General features: G+C 39.2%; 1 protein-coding gene across 4 annotated transcripts in view; it reads left to right on the forward strand.

The window, feature by feature from the left end:
• Positions 1-20,962, forward strand: part of FARP1 (FERM, ARH/RhoGEF and pleckstrin domain protein 1) — a 201,074-nt gene that overhangs the window by 35,441 nt on the left and 144,671 nt on the right. For all 4 annotated transcript variants that reach the window (XM_066545129.1, XM_066545130.1, XM_066545131.1 and 1 more), the window contains exon 2: positions 3,360-3,555. In XM_066545129.1, the coding sequence (XP_066401226.1) occupies positions 3,385-3,555 (171 nt within the window). In that variant the 5' untranslated portion in view covers positions 3,360-3,384. The remainder of the gene's footprint in view (positions 1-3,359; positions 3,556-20,962) is intronic.

A 20,962-nucleotide genomic window follows, 5' to 3' on the forward strand; every position in this document is an offset into this window, starting at 1 on the left:
TTTAGTATCTGTATAAAAGGGTTATTAATGTGTGATTAGAACAAAACAACATCTCCTAATCTATCTAATGGCTGTTGTAGGGTTTTTTTGAGTCTTCCAGGTGCTGTAAGCAGAGAAAGCTTTAGTCAGCCCAGTGGCCTGAGAGCAGCTGGCTGGGCTTAGCTCACCCTGGCCTTGGATTTTCCAGCCTGCCGAGAGCTGATTTAATTTGCTAACCCAGCCAAGAACAAAACACTGAATTGTTTTGAGTTAGAGAGATGCTGTGGCTCAGCCTGAGGAGGGTGAGAGTCAGTGCTCAGCACCAGGCAGGACTGTATGGGTGGGAGCTGGGAAGGAGCAGAAGGGGACAGGACTCCCCCATGGGCAGCTCTGCTGTGTCAGTAACTTCTCCCCTCACACAGGTGAGGATACAGGTTCATTCTCTGCAGCAGGCTCTCTCCATCTTGCAGGTGCTAGAGCACTGACATCCAGTGAGCCTGCAGATGAAACAATAGACTTGGTTTAGGCCCTGGGTTTCAACAGCTGTCAGAAAGAGCAGGCAGAAACTTAATGTTCAGAGTTCAGATGAATCCTCTTCTGTTTGCCACTCTCTGCTTCTGTATTGGTTGTCTGTCTCCACTTGTTTTGCTTAGAGCTGCATATGCTGGAATCTGGTGTCTGCTGCTCCTTCTTCTTAACACCTTCCTCAATTTACTGTTGTCTTTCTACTTGAGTGTCTTTGAATTTCTCTGTCGTTTGTCCAGACCTGATCCATCTCTTCATCATGACAGACATTAGACATCCTAATCCCCTCAGGTTTGCTCAATGTTTGCTTAATACTCTTCAGTTATGGTCTGTGACCTTAGTTCGCTGTCTCCTAGATCAAAGTGATATAAAGGTATTCAGCTTGACTGATGTGCTCTGTTATTTTAGAGAGGGTAATTTTTAAGGCCTCTTACTTAAAGGTATAGTAAAAATATTATGCTGATGTTATGACAGCAGCATAGTGAGACTAGTGGCATGCAGAAAAAAAACCCTAAATAACTTCCAGCGCAGCATGCTGATGTTTAGGCATATCGGTTAAAAAATGGAAGGTCTTCTTTTAATTTTCTTAGTAGCAGGTGCTTGTGATCAGGGTAGGCTGATTACAATAGTTCTTAGATCTTTGCTTCCAAATGAAAGTGTGCGTTTATAACCAAATAGTTAAATATATCTATAAACAAGAATTTCTATTTTACTAACTTAATAATAATAAAAAAGCAGCTGTATATATGGAGTGGTTCTGCTTGTACCTTTCCTCCATGATTTTTTTGGCTCCTAAATTTGAGTAGTTTTTATGTGTTTCATAAAGTTTATTGGCCTGTCTGATTGTGTGTGTGGGCAACTGTATCATCTAGTCAGAAGAACATTTATAGAAGGGTTCAATATCTGTAACATTTCCTTGCAAGGATTATTTAATGGTATCACTTGATTGATTCCTGTGTTTATGATTTAATGGAAAGAACATAGCCAAAAACTTCTATAGTAGCACAGCAGTTGTAGAGGTCCTGTCTGCCCTCTTGGTGCTGGCTGGGGTATGTGGTGACTTCAGGAGAGCTCTTACTTGGACCAGAATCTTTGAGCACTTCTAGACTGAGTGCCTCTGCTATCTTTTTAGATGATCCTGTGTACTCCACACACAGGAAAAACAGATTAATTTGCAAAGGGGCCCAGAGTCTTTCTATGTAGAACTTGGTGTCTTTTCTTCTTGAATTCCTCCTTCCAACTGAGGCTTTCTTGTTGGCACTGCTTGTCTTATAAAAAGATTTAATTTAATCATTTTTAAAGAAGAAGATAAACACAAGTGATTCTTCATAGATTTTTAGATTGCAATGATAACTGAGAAAAAATTTGCCTCTCTGGTAGTGGTTGGCATGGGCTTGGGTAGGTTTCACCTAGTATCTCTCTGACCTTGATGGGCAGGTTAGTGCTGAATCGTTGCAAAAGCTTGCCTGCATTTTTTTCTTCTCCTTCACTCGTGCCCATTGAGCTGTTATTTAGAAGTGTGGGATCCATAATTTTTGATTCCCTTCCTTCTCAGCTAACATTTCTTTTAATCCAAGTGCTGTTTTAAATTTTTTTATGCCCAAGTATTTGCTGTGTAAAATATCTGTGGGAACAGATTAGTCATGACATGGAAGAGTAATGTGTAGTAAATAGTGTATCCTGCCAAAGACAGGGCTGTTTTTATTCTATCCTTATGGTGGAAACTGGTGTCTTATTACCTGTCACTGTTTTTTATAGAATCCTGTAGAACTGGTGATGCATTCACAAATTTATAGGCTGTCTTGTGCTCCCTTTTTTTCCCCATATAGGCTTCTCAATAATTGTAACCTCAGAGTTAAAGCCAGGCAGTGATTGGCAGTACTCTTCTTATGCCTCTGTTCAGCTGGAAAGTTACATTTCCATTTGTGCCCATCTGTGTGCTACATGTTTTGGTCGTTGATCACTGTATAAAAGTCATGCAGAATGAAAATGCATTTACCAAGAAAGATAAATGGACAGTAGAAGTGTGTTTCATCAGAAACCCATCTAGAGTGTCAAAAAGCAAGATAGGAAAAATGAAATAAAATTCTAGTGTGATGTGTAACATTCAACAAGTAAAACTAATGGTGCTTGAATTAAAAAAGAAGGTTCAGAGTTGTGCCAATAATGAAGAATTTCCCAGTCAGTGTTGGCTTTTTTCTGGCCTCCCAGTAGCATGTCCTCACAGTTCTTGCTCATCAGTGGGATCAGGCCAGGCCCCAGGTCTGGAGCAGCTCTGGTCCCCAGTTTATAATTGGTGTCATCTTGTACCCCTTGGCTTTCCTGCTTCGCAGACCCTTATCAAGGTGGCAGCTGCAAAGTGCCAGAGAAGGCTGGGAGGAAAAACTGCTGATGTAGCCAAGAGGGAATGATGGTCAGCAAGTGCTGAGTTGTCTCACTTGCTCTTCTTGCCTTCCTACCTTCTCTGGGAATCCTGTCTGGGGGTGATAACAGCCTGATTCATAAATAATTAAAAATTTACATAATTAATTGAAATCTGGGCTCTGTTGTGCTCTATTTCCAAATGTGATCTTGTTTACTTTTCCAGGAGAAAAGGAATAATTTTCCCTTGTGCAGTACTATAGCCTGTCCATCAGCCTTACCCCAAGGAGGTGATTAGGCTGTGTATTTTGAAAGTATAAAGTTTGTCTGATTTTCTCATCTTCATATGAATCATTAAGAAAAAAATTTTGATGGCTCTTACTTGTTAATGGTCATACAGTTTACTACCTGCAGCCATATATACCATGATGCTTATGTGCAAAACATCTTCCTTATGACTGATATGGTCTTCTTTGCCCTTATTCTTTTATCAGATATAAGAAACAAGTTTCCCTAAACATGGGTGAAACTGAGCAGAGACCAACAGCAGGATCCCGCTTGGGAGCTCAGGAAAATGCTGGGATCAGTACTTTGGAGCATGGACAGAAACCACCTCTGACAACTCCAGGAAAACTTGTCTCTATCAAAATTCAGATGCTGGATGACACACAAGAAACTTTTGACATTCCGGTAAGGATGTGGAGGTTGGGGTGGCCGAAGATTATTCAGGCATTTCTTTCTGATAATGCATGTTCTCAAACCAGTTCTCTTTTTATTTCAGCTGTGATTCTTTGGCTAATGAATTCATGTTGCAGAGAAAATGGCTATTGTGTATATCAGCATTAAATAGATCATGGTGCAATACCAACAGCATTAAACAGGGAAGTGAACTGTAGATTACAGTTATTAATTCCTTTTCTGTTTGAACAGCTTCAGGAGAAGTTAAAGTCCTTGGTGGTTTTTTTTTCTTCAAATATTTCATTAGTGGTTTCCTCTACTTTTTGAACAGTTGATGTACTTGCTGCTGTTTTGCTCTTGATCCAGTAAACCATAGATCTATACAGATTTTTTTTTTCTTTCCTCTGGCAAGTCCTTAGGATATTAACTTGAAATCATCAAAGTTTTCAGTAATTTATATCACTCTCACAAGCACTGAGTGCTCTCACGGAAGTTGTGTGCAAGGAAAGAAGCAAAGCAGTCTCATCTAAAGTTTCTCTGTACCCTGTTGAGATTAATCTGGGTTTGTCCTTGCCAAGGAGACAGAGCTGCTACTGCTTTAGTGTGTGGTTGTGATCAGTAGAATCAGTTAGAATTAGTTCTGATACCAAGACTGATCCAGTTTCACACGATCTATCTCTTGGTAGCCACTAATGATTCTAACATGCCATGCTTACACAATTAACATGAAATGTGGTTGAACACTGCTGCTGTTATGGAAGTGTACTGGAATGCATATTTTTCAAAGTCTTCAGGCTTCAGTGAATAGGAAAGTGGAAACCTGAGTTCAAATTTCATCCTTTGTTACTTGCATTTTCTGTAGCTATGGTAATTTTCATGCCTTCATTGGCTCAGATTTCCCTTCTGTAAAATGGAGGATCACCAGTGAGATACAGAGGTCTTAGACATACAGTGCCCTAAAGTGTATGTTTAGGGAAAAATGCTACCCCTGTATTAACATGAAGGAGTTCTGCTTATGAAAATTATTATTTTAAAAATGTTTATAATGTTTTTATGGCCTGCTTATCAGGTTTTGTTTGTCTATTTTCTATGTGTACACACAGACGCTTTTTGATCTGCTCTCTGCTGCTGTTTGTGATCCAACTGCAACTATGTGTTCAGTCTCAGATTTTATTTTAGTGGAAGGTAAATTCTCTGGGCAGGCAGGTTATGGGTGAACTGAACTGCCCTCAAGTGAAATGCCCATGTATGTAGCAACTTGTTACACTTTTGTACCTTTCACAATGCCTGTCAAACATAGGTAGCAAACAGTCTTTAGGTAAAAGCAGTCTTTAGATAATTGTTGCTGTTCAAAAGTGTAGTTATAGTTTAAACCATCAAACACTGATACTATTTTGGGGCTCTTTTATATGATATAAATATCTCTATTATTCCAGAGACAAGTTTGGGGTTTTTTTTAACCTATCTGTAGATACTAATTCACTGTATTTTGAAAATTGAAAAAGATGTGCCAACATTTCTAGATCAGGTCCATTTAATTAAATTGTTTAGAAGAAAATATAAGATGATGTTGATGCAAAGCACCCTGTAACTCCAGCTTTGCTTCTGGGAGTTTGAGAAAAGAGTATTTTTTGGCCTTTAATATTAGTAGATATCAACATTTCATTTGTTTTTAACTTCAGCAACACCTGAAAGACCTGGGGATATAAACAATTTTCTGTTGCAATCACTTGAATATGATTGTTTTCAGAGACTTTTATTTCATAACCATCACTATTCAAGGAAAGCCCAGTTGGTTTGAAAGTCAAACCTTGTGGTAAAATATGCAGGATGCTTTTACAAAATCTTTTAGAGCAAATCTTTTGTAAAGCCGTATGTCTTTAACCTATAGTCAAATGGAGGAATACATGGTGTTTTCAGTCTGCTCTAAAAGACATTAATTGTTTTAGTCCCGTCTCACAAAAATGATTAAATTTTGATACATCTAAATGGACGTGTTTATTCATGTTGGAAACCCCATGTTCCTATTTATAAGCTTCATGTTTTTAGCCAAACTGGTGCAGTATACACAGAAAAGGAAAGTGATACCATTTGAACAAAATATTTTAGAGGCAGCAAGTGTGGCCGTGGGCAGAAGACGTTAAACATACATGCCTAAGCACATCTGTGGGTTTGCTTTTCAGGGGAGAATTAAAGACTTTTTGCGTGGTTGAAGGTCTGAACTACGCTTCCCAAAACCTGAGCTGCTATGATTATGAAAATAATTTTGCAAATATGATACTAGTATAAACTGAGAAGGATTTGTGTTTCCTACAATTTCAGGAATTTTGCTGCACAAACCTTTCTGTGTTAGCAAATGAGCCATACTTTGAGTGGTTTTATTGATGCTTGTAGTGTGTCTTGTAGGATGGTATAAAGTTTAATGATGCCAGTTTATTATTTTCTCATGAAGTCTGCATAAAAACAGAAAGAGATGCTGGGGCTACTTCCTCCTGAGTTTGGGGGAACTGGTGAAGTAGTTGGGACTGTCCATCTGTCTGGTCCTGCCTCTGTGCTACTCTTGTTGTACCTTCAGCACCATTGCCCCATTAGCTGTAAGACCTTATCTATGTAGTATTTTTTTGGGGTTTGTTATTGTTTTGTTTGAACGTTGTCATGGGTTTAGATTTTTATTGTGTGCTTGTTTATTTTATCTTGTTTATTGAATTTTGGTTTGGTTTGTTTTTAAATTATATTCCAGGAGACATGATTCAATATCCTTGCACTTAAGCAACCCCTTTTCTCACATTGTATACAGATGACTTGTTACTGTGAGTGCCAAATCCATCAGATTTTTATGTCTGTTCTGTATATAACAAAACAGGAGGAAAATATGACCTACTTCCATTACCCCTCAGTGCTGCTGCTCTTTGGGCTGTTTAAAAGTAAAGTTACTCCAGTGTCATTTGAGTTTCTAAAGGAGTATTATTCTTTAGGTGTTAGTACTTTGATGCCATAAAATTATACCATGTTTGGCTGACTGTATTACTTCTCACAAGAACAAAACTCCAAATGAACAAAAAAGAGAGAAGAGACATCCACATGCCTATATATGGACCTGTAAATTATATATTTTTTAATAGGAAAAACCCCACATAGTATGTGGGGAGAATTTGTATGGGAAACTTCAAAAACAGAAGCCACAATGAAGACCTTATCATCAATTGTTGTAAATGGAATATTGTAAAAGAAAGGGATGCATAAGAAAAAATCTTCTATGCTGCTTGCTGTTAACAAACAGTATTTTGGTGAAGAATCTTTCAACATTCCTATATTCCAAAAAGCTAGTGAAAACTTGAATAGATAGTCCTGAATCCTTTTATACACATCCATTTAGCTGGTTGGGCACACATGCTTGAAGGAGGAGGGGGAAAGGTAGGCATTGCTATAAAAAAAAAGATTACATGACTTTTACTTTGTATTTCCTGCCTTTAACATATAAGTAAAGTATAAAATTCATCAGTTATCTTTTTTGAGCACATTTTTATCTCTTTGGCTATGAGAAGACAAATTATGTGGAACATCCTTCCCTCTTTTAAGTTATTCAGCATTTTGTGACTGAGTCTCTGTATGTTTAGTTTTTTGTCTGCCACAAACTCTTAGACAAGAACTAGATGTCAGCTGCAGTTGCAGGTGATTAGTGCCTGAAAATCAGGCCATGAGTCAAGAGTTCATGATCATCCAGCAGTTGCAGCTGCTGGTTTTGATGTTGCATGCAAGTGTGGAATATATTTGTCCCCTGCTTTTTGTTTCTAATTTCCACTTTGGCTGTATTTACTGACAAATTAGTTAGATATACTAAGTGGGGACTGCACAGGTCCCAAATACAGCGTTCTGTTTCAGCCAGTGTTAGGCTGACTTATGTGATAGAATGAGCAAATAGGTTTCCTTTCTGCTAGGTGAGAGGATGACAGCTTTAGCTAAAATTATTAATAGGAAGGAGGACGAACATTTTCCACCTGTGTATACACAATGATAATCATATATAGATAGCTCTTGGGCATTTTGAAAGGTTGACATGTCAACCTGCACACTTGCAAAACCCCACAGTGCAAAATAGAGGTTGTGTATTACATAATAGAAAGTGAAGATGCACAGTTCTGTACTGCTTGATTTTCCTCTGCTTTTATTTCTCACCTAAGTTAGTTGAAAGAGAACAGGATTGATTCCATAAAGCCATAGCAAACCTTAGATTTTCATATATTTGTTTTGATATGATCTCCCCTATAGATTCAAAGCAGTTTAAGTGAAAATGAAATACAGTTTGTAAAGAACAGTAAAAACAGCTGATGATTGCATCTACTTCAGATCCTTCTGGGAAAAAAAAAACCCTTTCATGTTTAGTGTCTATGCCATTTATATTATATTTACTTTTATAGTTGTTTCATTGCCAGAAGTAATGTGTTTTAAAACTGCTCCTAAGTGCAGAGTCAGCGTAGTTATTGTCTAGGTAATGCTGAAGACAAGACTGATTCTCTAGTTAGACTGCCAGGATGATTTGGTGACTCAGACCAGGCTTAATCCTGACTGATACGATGCTTGCTGCTGATCATGTCCTGCTCTCTGGATGAATGAAGCTGATGTGACTGGGATGATACTATTGATGCTAAATAGCAATTAAGAGCTGTTTCTTTTTGGCATCAAAGGTGAGATCAAAGTATGTCACAGGAGGTTAGGATTCTTCTTTTGGTTAGGATCTGATCTCTTTAATTAAAACCAAACCAAAGTCTTCTTTATTGTGTCTGCAAGAGACTATTTGCTTCCTTTTTGTGGCTGTCTTTTGGAAGGACCAAAACATGCTTGCCTGTCCAATTACTCAAGTTTATTAAACATCTGGTTTTTGTATTGTGTCAACTTCCTTTCCCTTTGAATATATTCAAGCTTTGTGAAATATGCAGGGTTGGAAAATGTCATCTGCTTTGGGGGATTAACAAGGGTTTCTTAAGCAACAGGAGTCCCTTAATAGAAAGCAGGGTAAAGGTGTAATCCTCTGTAAACGTCACTTGTAAACATTTCATTTCAGTTTGCTCTTCTCTTGGAAGAGAAAGGCTTCAGATTACTTGAGAATACAGAATAAAGACCAAATGGTCTTGGATCTACAGCTATTTATCTTCCACTGGAGTTCGGATGTAGTACCTTGGCAGGGAATTTCTCTGTCTCAATCCCAAATTTTTCAGAGAGAAGGACTTCATAATCCTCTTGGGGGGTCAGTTTCTTAAGGATAATGTTCTGGGTGAGGGTTTTTTTTTGTTTGGTGAGTTTTGTTTGTTCATGCAGTCATATGGTGGTGGTTCATATTCCCTGTGTGGGGAAAATGTTGTCTGTTAACTGTGCTCCCACCATCTTCAAGCCAAAATGTGTGCCAGGAAAAGCTAAATATTAGAAAGTCTCAATAGTTAATAACAAACATTACATGTGCTTTCTTGTAAATTTCCACAAGTGCTGTGTTACCTATTAAATTCAAAATTTCAGCCATAGTTTTATAAATGTTTGAATTGTTTTCTTTTACATTTGTGGGTAATGATAACTGCCTTGTCTAGGTATTTACATCTGTCCTCAATATGCAATTATAACCAGTGAAATAAACAATTTATTAAAAAGAGCATGAGACAGCACGGCAATGTAGAAAAGTAAAATAGTGTTTTGTGCTTTTTTAGCCAGCTTCAACTTCAGTTCAATTATGAATTGCTTTTTTTTTCCAGCTTAGGAAGTGAACAGCAGGTCAAATGTCAGTTATTCATCAGTCTGAGACTTTCTTTTCTTCTCGTGCCTGAAATTATTTGGCCATTGCTGTCAGACTGTTTCCAGTGAATATCAAGCACTTAAATATTCACTAATTGTCACGCCACCTCTGCTGGGTCTTCTGAAATTACAAGAAAAGTGATGATTTTTTTTTTCAACCCTCAAACACATCAGTTGTATTTTCCTTAGCAGAATATTGTTAGTGGCTACCAAGTAAACTGATTTTTGTTGACAAATGTTTAGAATGTCTTTGTTGAAAGACAGGGTATTTTAGAGATGTGTGCTAATAATTTATGTGCTTTTCAAAGTGGGAGAGAGAATAATCCGCAAGCAAACTTCTGTAACCCGAGGCAGCAGACTGTTTAAACTGCTGATTTCTTTGTTAAGATTCTGTAGAATGAATAGAATAAGTGGGAATGTAATTTTAAGTGCCAACAAATCCAGTCCATTCTCAGACTAGATTGATGTATTTGAAGATATCTGGGAAATGCATGTAATTTTCTTGAATGAATTAGCCTAACTTGTAATCATGGAAAGCTTCTCAAATATTGCCTTTTCACCTCTCTTGCTGAGCTGACTCACCAAGTCATGCAGCAGTGTGTGAGCCAGCTCAAAGCAGAGGATGGAGCTGGCTCAGGAAGGGCAGCTGTGGATGCAGAGGAATTGTGGGAGCGTTTGTGAACTCTGCTGCCCTGGCTGAAGGCTCAGTGAAATGATGCTGTTAATTTTGGTGCCTGTAAGTTGGTGTTCACTGTACTGGTGAGACTGGATGGATGATCTGTGTGGGGAGTGTGGGCATCTCCCCACTTATGGGGCGTTTCCTTGGGCCACCTGTTTGGAGGTGACAAATGTCCAAGGAACAGTGGGAGCTGTTTGCCATCTCTCCTCTTCAGACTGTACATGAGTGGGTGCTCAGTGGTACAAACTTTGATTGTGCTACCTCTATATTTTCCTGTTCCAGGGGTGATGGGAGGGATGTTCTGCCTCTGGTCAGAGGTAGGAGGAGAGCTGAACTGCTTGTTGTGTGCATCCTTCCCCTGAGACTGAGGTTCACCTCTTCCATCCTTGAAATTTCTAAAAGCTAGATGTCAGAGCTCCAGCTAATCATTTTCATCCATACTAGGGTAAAAGTATGGTACATTGAACAGACTGCTCATCATGTCTGTTTCAAATGTGTATTTTAGGAGGAGATTAATTGCTCTCTGGAGGTGCTTGTATATCCCTAATGTTGCTTTTTCTGTTATAGTAGTAGCAGGAAATCATAGGCCTTTAAGATCTTTGAGTCCAACTGTATTTATGTAGCATTTAACTATAAAACAGGATCATTCAGTTTAAAAAACTTAAAGGAAGAATGCTGTGATATGTTATTTGTAGATGCAGGGTAAATGTGGATCCCTCATACCTGAAACAGATCAGCCGGATATCAAGATGAGGAGCATCCTCACCACCTGCATGCAGTCAAATGACATGGATAGAAGGTTGTCATCATCAATAAAACCAAGAAGAATCAGCAGCCAAGTTCTAGATCAAATTGTTCACTTGCTTGATTTTGTCATTTGGTACCTCTTGTTGCCTCTTTTGTTGGCACTAGAACATGCCCCCTTATATTGCTTATCCTTTTTGTTCTCTCTTCCTCTCTGCAGCTCCTTTGGAACTGCTGGTTCAATTCCTTCCTTTGGTAGTCTCCAAAGAAACAGGAGACAGCAGTGGAAAGATGCATTAGTCTTGGGTGTATCTCCTGGGTCTTTACCCAGCTTCATTCTGTGGTGATGTCCTTCCTCAGTGCAGTATCAGGTCTCTCTGTTACAAGCCATGTGCAGTGCTGTGTAGGGGAGAAGGTGCTAATCACCTGGAAAGGCTGTATCTACAGTCAGAATTAGGGATGCTTTCTGCAATGGCATAGTCACATTCTCATTCATACTCTAACTTTCAGAGTGGGAGGAAATATCCAATTTTTACTTAAGATAATTTGTGGTTTGAAAGTGAAATTTGACTAGCTTAAAATTATCTAAAGAAACCTTTATAGCTAGGATGCAGTGATTAAAGCAGTGTGTCTTATCTTGGTACAGTATAAAGGTCTCCACCAGTTCCCAGATTTAAAAGCCTTCAGAAACTTTATTAATATGCTGCTTACCTGTAGACTTATCTCCACTGCTCCAATGAGCTGCCTCCACCAGGCTGTGATTACAATACACACGCACAATCAAATGTTGTCTTTTGCATGCCAATGTGTAAATCGCATAAAATGCATGGCTGAAAATGTCTGCCAAAGCTTTTGTGTGTATCTGAATCAGGCTACCGTGTTACAATCATTCTTGGATAAACATGTCAATTTTTGAATAAAAAGTGATGCATGAGGCACACATCAAGTGCCAGATAACTCAGCAAATACAAACAGCAGTTGCAGAAGTAGATTACAATATCTCCTTTTCTTATCCCCATCCCCAAAATGGAGGCTTTGATGGAAATTGCACAAACATAATGCTGCCAGAATATAAACAGCAAATGGTGAATTATGACTTAGTGCCAGTTTGCTTTTTGATGGCCTGTTGGCAGATGCAACTATTCATGCAGAGCACAGCAGCAGGGAGTTTTTCTTCTCATTTCTTTCACTGTTACCTTCTCACCTGGTTTTCTGGTTGAACCTGCAGTAATTGCTTTTTTTTCTTCAGTTTGCCTTGCTTTTATAATTCTGGTCCTGTTCTCATGCCATTATATTTTCATACGGTTCTTATTGAATTTACAATTATCTCCATTTAGTAGATAGTGCAGTAATATGTATTTGTGTGTAGATGTTGCTTAGCATTCAGGGGCTAGTTCTTTCTGCATAAAGGGGGACTTTCTGCTCTTCAGTGACTCTTCACATTTCATTGCTTCATTCCCTGATGCAGAGGCTCAGTTTTATTCCCTACTGTCATCTCACTCCCATCCAACATCTGAGTTTTGTCCTTTCTTAGTAAATATTCACCTTTGTATCCTCTGTGTGGACACATAGCTCCTCGTAGAGCTCTCTCTTTGGCCTTTTGCAAGGAGGACATTTGGGCAGAGCAGCAGGTCCTGGATCTGGAGTGACTGTGATTTAGGGAGCACCTTGCTTTCTGCTTGCTGGCAGGGATGAGCCAGATCCTCATCCACTTTTCGTTGTCTCCAGTTGAGAGGAGTTACTGGACATAAGCTGGGTTACATTATATGGTGGTATCACTCAGGAGTCTCCTCTGAGAGAGCTGCCTTTTGAAATGAATCTCAGATACAACCATTTTGGTGAACAGAATTGAAATAAGAGGGATTTTGCAGAATTAATTAAGGTAATACATGCAAACTGATGTAAAAGAGAATGCTTTGTCAAAGCTTTGATATAAAGATACAGGTCAGTCAAAGCTTTATGTTAAAGATACAGCTCAGCAAATATAGGAGCACATTATCGAGTAGTTTTTATTACTGGATTCACACAGAGTAGCTCTGCAACCAGAAGTATATGTAGGTCAGTATTCTTTACTCTTAGATGTTCCAGAGTCATTCAGAAACACCTCTGCAGTCAATGATAAATGTGGTGACTGGCAAAAGAAAATGGTTTTCACTTGTATGCTCACTCACAGCATGATACAGAATGGAAGGGACTGTGCAAGTAGTCTGGTCCAGCTCTTGGCTCAAGGCAGGGCCAGCAGTGAGCAGATGGTCCCAAAGAAACATTTAACTGTAAGAATTGAGGACTGATGTGTTCTTTTTTTTCTTTGAGAGCCTTAGCTGGATTTCAGAGTCACCAGTTGAAGATCTGACGCTTTTAAGCCTGTGACTTGTAGTTCTGAGGCAGAAACCTTCAGGTTTTCTGTATGGCAAATGAGTGTTTGCCATGCAGCCATATCTGTGGGCTTATAAAAGAAATGAGGCAGTAGTCATTTTATAAATGAGAGATCTTACTTATGTTCTAGAGTTTGTCAGATCCTTCAGCTTTTCTTTGTAGGTTTTTACATCATGTCAAAGTATGGGTATGTGTGCTTTGAAAGACTATGGGAGATTCTAAAAATAAAATTCAAGTGAAAAGCAAATGCTTCAAATGGCTGATTGTGTCACAACATACTCAACTCTGTTACTTTGCCAAAATCTCAAGAAGAGCAAGGTAGAAATAGCAAGCTGCAGGAGAGCAGCTTTTGTGAACAGGAGAGACTTTCATAACTGCATCTACTTAAAAAAAGTCAGCAAACCCTTCTGAAGATCTCATGAAAAGCTGGATTCGTGCCAACTTTGGAAGAACTAAGTTTTCAGACTTTTTTTCATGTGAAGCCATTGGATTGCTGTTGTTAGAGATGAAGAATTAGGAGCAGGTAATCTTTTTGTTTCTCCTAGGTAGGTAGGCTGAGCACAGCCATTGCCACTTCTTTCTCTATCTGTTCCATGAAACAGTAACTTTGAGCAGATAGATGTGCCTTTGTAACTTTGAACAGGTATGTATGTATGCCTTTCAGTGGAAAGGTCACTTCTCTGCAGAGCATCTCAGATCTGTGCTGCTTATGTTTCATCTCAGGGAAGATCATATACACACAACTTAGCCAGGAAAAATGACAAAAGGCTACTGAGGAAACGGTTCAGCATTTCCTTGGGCTGAGAGAACAAGTCTTTGAGGGTCAGCTAACACTGTTGTTGCTTGTTTCACTGGAATGATTGATTTCCTGCATAGGTATAGCTGTGAAGTAAATTCCAGGTATGTTTTGGACACGGTGGGGATTTTTTTGTGTGTGGGGGTATTTTTTTGTTTGTTTGTTTTGGGGTTTGTGTTTGTATTTTTTTGTTTTGGTTTGGTTTTTTTTTTTTGTTGTTTTTAATTTTTTATTCTTTTTTATTTTACATTCAGCTTCTATTCAGGATGCCATGGGGGAAGAAAAAAACCAGAGCTCAAGTCCTCAGCAGTAGTGTTTTACTGAGAGTTAAACTGAAGGTTAACTCCATCAGCACACAGAATTAATTCACTAGCTACTGCCTGTTAAATACTTGAAAATGAAATTTGTTCACCTGAAAATAAAGTAACATGAAAGGATTAAATAACTAAAATAACTAATGCAAACTGATTTTTTTAAATCTGTAGATAGCTTAGGTATTAATGTTTAAATTTCAAATTAGCTAGACATTTTAACAGAAGATGCCTGGCTAATTTGACTGTGAATTGTGATTATTTCTGAAGATAAATAACTTGTCCTCCTCTTTTAAAGACATCTCATACCACTCTCAGGTAATCCATTTGTCTTTTGTAGCCATCAGATCCTCACACTGATATTTCCCAGGTGAATGGGTGTCACCAATTATCACTGTTTTCCTCTGGGGGCATTTGAAAGCCCCAAAAGACTGGCTAGTGGTTGTGCAAATTCCTTTGAAAAGGTCATGCATGTGGAAGGCCATGGTTCACATCAATGAACTCCCTTCTTGTAGGGATGATCCATGAATTCCTGGTGTGATAGATGAGTAATGCGATGATTGACTTTCACAATTAATGGACAAATGTCATGTGTATAGGTTAAGAAAAGTTTATAGATTTATAGTTATGTTGTACCCCCTCGCGTGGTTATCGAGGGACAATGGGAGTTGGGACATCTGGGAAGGCTGGCTTGTCACTATGGTGACATCTGACCTCCAGTCAGGGTTTGAGGAAGAGAACTCCACCACTGGACAGCAAAGAGGTTGATGGACAGAACTTTGGGAGGGGTTAAAGGGTTAAAAAGGGTAAAACCTCCATTGTGAGGGGGCACATGGCGGGGAAAATATTTGTTCCCAGTACAGTAACCTTTTTTTTCTTTATTCAGTCTTCTGTTGTATTTTTGATAAGGTTTAATAAACCTTCCAAAACTATGAAAAGTGAGTAGTGATTTCTCACACTGGGCACTTGCTGCCATCAGCTGAAAACCACTGCACGTGGGGTATGAAGTGCTCGGGTGTTTATATAGCTCTGTACCTCAGCATAGAAGTTGTTTTTAACTCTTCTTCTGTCATAATTGTAGAGTTATAGCCCTGAAAAACACTGTGACACTAAGGGGAGCATCCTGTCTGTAAAGAAAATGCCTTTGCCTTCACTTTCAGGCTTCAGTCCAGGGGTGGGTTTCTTTTACATTCCTTTACTGGTGTCTAAGAAGACCAGAGAGAGCTGGAGCCCAGGGCCCGTGATTTTCCCTGTTCCCAGCTGTTGGCTGGGTTTCTGGCTGTGTTTTAGTCTGTTCTGAGGAGAGCTGACTGAGCTGTGGCTAGCTCTGAGCAAGGGCTCATCCTGACCTGAGAGGCAGTGTGTCCATTTCTGGTCATTGGGGTTGATCCTTTGTCCTCTTTTATTTGCAACTATGAGGATACAACCAAAAACTGTAAGGATACAAGTACATCTATAAGCATAGCCCTGGGGTACAGCTGAAGATGGCAACATCTTCTAGGATGACTGATAGTAGGCTTGTTGGCTTTGTTTCCTTCTTGTTTTTTTTCTGTTTCCCTGACCCTCTCTGATAAAATCATTTAATGGAAACTTAAACACTGCACTGAGAAGGGCTGGCTTAACATTTTGTCTCCCACCCTGCACAACCACTCACTCCTCTGCTCTTCTCTCCTTATTCCCCAGCATCCAAAGCCCCTTTTGGATTTACAGATGCTTCCTACCTCCACAGTCTTTCTCTAGCAGAAAGTTCTAGCAGTTTGCTTCTTCTTTTACTTCCTCTAAATAGATGAAAGTAATACTAATCTCAGCTTTGTAAGGTTTGAGCTATTCTGTTTAAACTCTATCACAGAAATGGGCCAGTTATTATTATCTGTGATGGTTGTGTTTTGGTGATTGACTGACTAGAAGAAGGTGAGGTGAAGAAGGAGGATTTGTTTAGAAAAGGGCAAGTCTGCTTTAGGGACAGATCAAGTGCAGACAAGAGAGTGATGGAAAAAGGGTGGGATAGGTGGGAAAAAGGAGCTTCTGAAGATGCGGAAGTATAAAAAAATAAAAAAAACTCAGAGTAGGAGGAAAGCATTGTGCTGTACTTGTACAAATCTCTGACTTACCTGAATTCATTTTTTTGGTCTGTACTTAAACACTGGAGGTCTGGTGCTTTTGTGTCTTAAACATTACAGAGTGGCACAGTCACATAAAGGAAGAGCACTAGAAATCAACAGTGCAGTCTGTCAGATTTGGAAGCAGAACCCTTCACTTGCTCTTCTTTTTAATTGCCACCTATTGATGCTTACATACAGCAGAAAGTTAATGATGCAGCTCTTAGAAATTACTGCAAATTGCAAGTCTGTTACATTAACATGATTAATTTGAACTCAGAGCTGTACCTAAGATTCTGCTAAGGCACAGTTGCATATTAGAGCCATAAAGTTGTATGTGCAGCCATAACATAACTGCCTGCTCCTTTTAATTGTATTTGGCATTATCAATGTTGGTGTCAGGAGAATGGTCTTTTAAGAAATACATTGAATCCAAATTACAATAGTCTGAAATATATTTGAGTGAAGAAAATACCTTCATTAAAAATACCCAAAGTAACCAACTCAGCACAGGCCATTTCACATATCCCAAGACAGTGGAGAGTTGACTTGCAAAGTGAAACCTAAATGATAAATTTAACAGTAAGGTGGTATAAATCAGCTTATGTAAGATCCGTTGCTTTTAAATATTGCAAGCTGCAGCAGTTTAAAAAGAAACTCAGGCTTCTGAAAATGCAAGTGATCAACAAAAGAGTGATTTGGGGTTGTTTTAATTTTGGAACCTGTTTGCTTGAGAGGCAGTTTAATGTTCTGAGTTCTCAGAATGGAGGAAGATTGGGAGATTTCTTTTCTCACCAGGCACTTCCTGCCACAGCTGCTTGAGTGAGTTAATCTGCTTGGCTTCACATCTGTTCATTGCCTCTCTCCACTGCCCCCATCTTCACACCAGAGCAGGAGCCCTGTGGCTCTCATGGCCCCTTTTATCCATTCCAGGGCTCAACTTCTCATTTCCTAGGCTCCTGCCTTATTCCAGCGTGTTGCCAGCTGCCAGGGAAGAGCTGCTGCCTAGGATGCTGAGTATTTATTGCTTGCTGTGTGAGTGCTGACCCTTGGGCAGAAGAGGGAGGAGGGTGCAGGGTGGCACCTGCAGGACAGGCTGTCTCTAGAAGGGCTGGGAAATGAGGCAGAGTGAGTAGCTGGGGCAAATTTTCCAGCATCTGACTGAAATGACCAACAAAGTAATTCCAAATTACTGGAAAGGTGGGCTTCCTGCTGCCATGGCAACAGAAGTTCCAGGGCTGACTGGAATTTGACTGAATTTGTTATTCATTAAGAAAACAAGGTAAGAATTGGCAAGTCCTACTTATTCTTCCACTATTTCATTTTCATTTTCTTAATGATACAGTGTTTGAGATAGAGTCTTTGAAAGGGAATATTCATATTTAAAACAAAATTGGAAATCTTTGGTTTTCTTGCACTCTGTTTAAGAGAACGGAAGTGTTTTGACCCTTGATACAAGAAAGCTTTTGTTGAGCCAAACTTGAGTTAAGTATGATGAGAAGACAATACAGCATGTAAGTAGCTTGAAGGTTTTTCAAATTCGCCTGAACTTTCATCTGGTGAGCCTTTGTCCTGGAGAGAAAATATTTGGCTTAAAGGTTAAGATGAATTAGGTGACTTTTGATTATCCAGAGAATGAAGGCCGTGTTTGTACCCTCATTCCTGTTTCTTTGCATATGGTTCTTTCATCCATTCAGGCAGTGCTAGTCAAGGAGGAGGGCTGTTTGAAGAAGGCACTATAGAGCACTCTGTCTCTCATCCAGCAACAGCTGAATACTTTATGGAAGTATATTAAGTCCTTGACAGGAGAAGGTAGCCAGCTGGCTGCTGCAGCAGGATATTCTTGTTCTCCCTCACAACTGAAAAGGAGGAGTTGGCAGAGTGCCTGCCGAGCTTGCCAGGGAAGAGTAGAGGCACAGACTCTTGCAGTATTTTAACTAGGTGGGCTGTTAACCAAAAAAATAAGAGAAGAAAGCACACATTTCAAGTCTGTCCAGGCCACCAACTGGAAAGCGGTAAAGGGCTGACTCTAATATGAATAATTACCATCCAAGAGCCTCTGTGCTTTGGGATAGCTTAAGAATGTGGTTACTTTAAAGTTGCAAGCAAGTGAAGTAACTACACTGGTCTGGTTCTGCTTGAAACAGCATGTGGAATGGTGGTGTCTCACTGGTTAGAATAGTGCTCTGACAGTTCTACAAAATCTGGAGTCTGGACATAATTTGATTGTTCTTTCTTGTCCTAATAAGTACAGCTCAAGTCAAAACGTCTGTGTGGGTCACCAAAAAGGATATTGAAAAGAAAGGAATTCATGTTAAAATTGGCAAATTCAGGAAAGAGAGAATACAAGAACAGCGCTTGCCATTTCATTAAGCCAGGTTTTGAAACAACATGAAACACTATCCAGTCAATCATCCATTTCCAAAAAGCAAGCAGGTGAAAACAGCCTTAAGGCACAACCAATTAGCACAGAAATAGGTGTGTATTTTGGGTGTGGATGACCAAATATGCTGAGGTACAAGTATTTGAAACAAAACAGGCCTCAGGTCATTATTTTATGGTCTGTTCTTCCTTGTATACTTCCTTTAATGAAGTCTCCCAGGAAATGCTGTGTGGATGCTCCATTGGCTGATAAGTGCAGCTTCTTCTTTAAGCACTGAAACTGGTAGTCCAGGAGATGTTTTTAGTAATTTAATGATGGAATCCTGACCTCTTATATAGACTCAGAGGACAAATCAGATCTAGGTTCTGTGTTTGTAAATGCTCTTCAGTGACCTCCACTGTATTTTGGAACAGACCTTCTTTGGTTTTTTCCATGATTGCTGAAGATAAAGATATTAACAGTAACTACTGAGGCCTGTATGGATTTTTGGTGGTGCGGTTTTGTGTGCTTAGAAACTATTTGAAACAAACATCATAGAGGTTCAACATTCAACATACACTGAGATTATATAGATCTTTGATTACACAGTCCTACTAACCTTTGATGTCCAAGATCCAGGTCACCATTTATGAAGATAACTAAATATTCACATGGTCTGGACTGACCTTTCAAAAGGCAGGAAGTATTGCTGTGAATTGCTTTTCCCTAATTTACTTTTGATAGATCTCATGGGTAGAGTTGGAAAAAACACCAGAATGCTGGTGTCAGTTTACTCTCCTGTCCCAAACTAGCAAAATTAAAGTAGGCTCTCATTCCTTTGTTCACAGTGAATCATATGTGTTAATATAAAAGCAACCTAACACCACACTCTTTTGATCCCAAAATGAACTAGTTACACTGCCTCTCTCCAGTGTAAGATTACAGATTATTATAATAGCTACTGGCTTTAGTGCTATCTTATTGTCCACTTCACAAAATTAGGGTTATCTGGCAGTGTTTGATGCAAATAACCAGTCTGCCTTAAACACAAAAGAATCTTACAGAGCTGGGTGAACTGTGTTGTACATTCATCTGAAGTCTGTTTTTCCTTAGCTTCCATTAGCAGCAATTGTAGTCATGCTGGGAGTAATTAAAAATATGGGAACATTTTATATATAAATGTAGATGCATGATGTAGATGTAACTACTAATTGAGATGTTGAATGTAACTCCTCACTTCTTGTCAAGCACAGTGTGTAGTCTTTGCTTGCAGGTTTATTTTGCAGCTTGCAGACCCACTTCAGCTGCTCGTAGAGCTCCTCAGGCAAAGGCTGCAAGGAAGGTTGGGAATTTATTGTGCTTTTTCAGTTGTTCAGAGAAGAGGCAATGGGTACATCTCAGGTTTCTCTTAGCAAGGTGAAGGAATTTCAGTCCTTGTTTTTAGACTTGCAACTGCTTGAGGCTTCAAAGGCCTCAAGCCTATGTGTGAAAGAGGAAAGGAGGGAAGGAGGAACACATATCGCTGCTAATCTTATGTTAACGTAAACCTAAGGGTTGAAATCCCAGTTGTAAGAAAGCAGCTGCAGTAGCAGAGGGGCCATTCAAAACATGTGCATTCACTGCTCTCACAAGCAGGTAGTGCATCATAAAGACCTTGGTATCCTGTTCAGCAGGATATATGGATTGCTTATTCAATTTTTTAAAAATCTGTAGCTATTTTATAGTTTTGCTTCCAAGAAGATCAGGGGGTTTTTTTTGTTATAAAATTTGATCAGCAATTTGTTACTGAGTAATCTGTGTGTCATCTGCAATAAGAAAAACATTTTAAAGAATTTGTCATACATTGAAGAATCAGATATAATGAGAGAGGTTAACTTAAAAAAATTGCCTCTAGTTTCATTTGGAAGAAGAAAATACGAAGCTTTAGTAGCTTGTTTTTACTTCTGGTCCAAGTGTTGGGAGCACTTAAATGTCTCTCTCTCCTGTTTTTTCTTACTCTGTGTGTTGTCAGACTTTTAATGTCCCCAAGTGTAAAAGGAAATTAACCAGGAATCCCAGTTCCGTCTGTTCCTTTGTACAAGGCACTTTCTCACAACAGGACAGCTACTTGAAGCGGAGCAAGAATGTTCTGCCAGTTTGTCACAAACTCTTGCTCACCACATGGGAAAAGCTCAAGAGCAGAGAGAAGAATCTTGGCCTTAGTCTATTTTTTCCCCTTTGCAGAGGGCAGAGGAAGTTACAGACATGAAGAAGCACTTAATTACTGAGTGC

The sequence above is a fragment of the Molothrus aeneus genome, chromosome 2 (genome assembly GCF_037042795.1).
Source record: "Molothrus aeneus isolate 106 chromosome 2, BPBGC_Maene_1.0, whole genome shotgun sequence".
NCBI lineage: Eukaryota > Metazoa > Chordata > Aves > Passeriformes > Icteridae > Molothrus > Molothrus aeneus.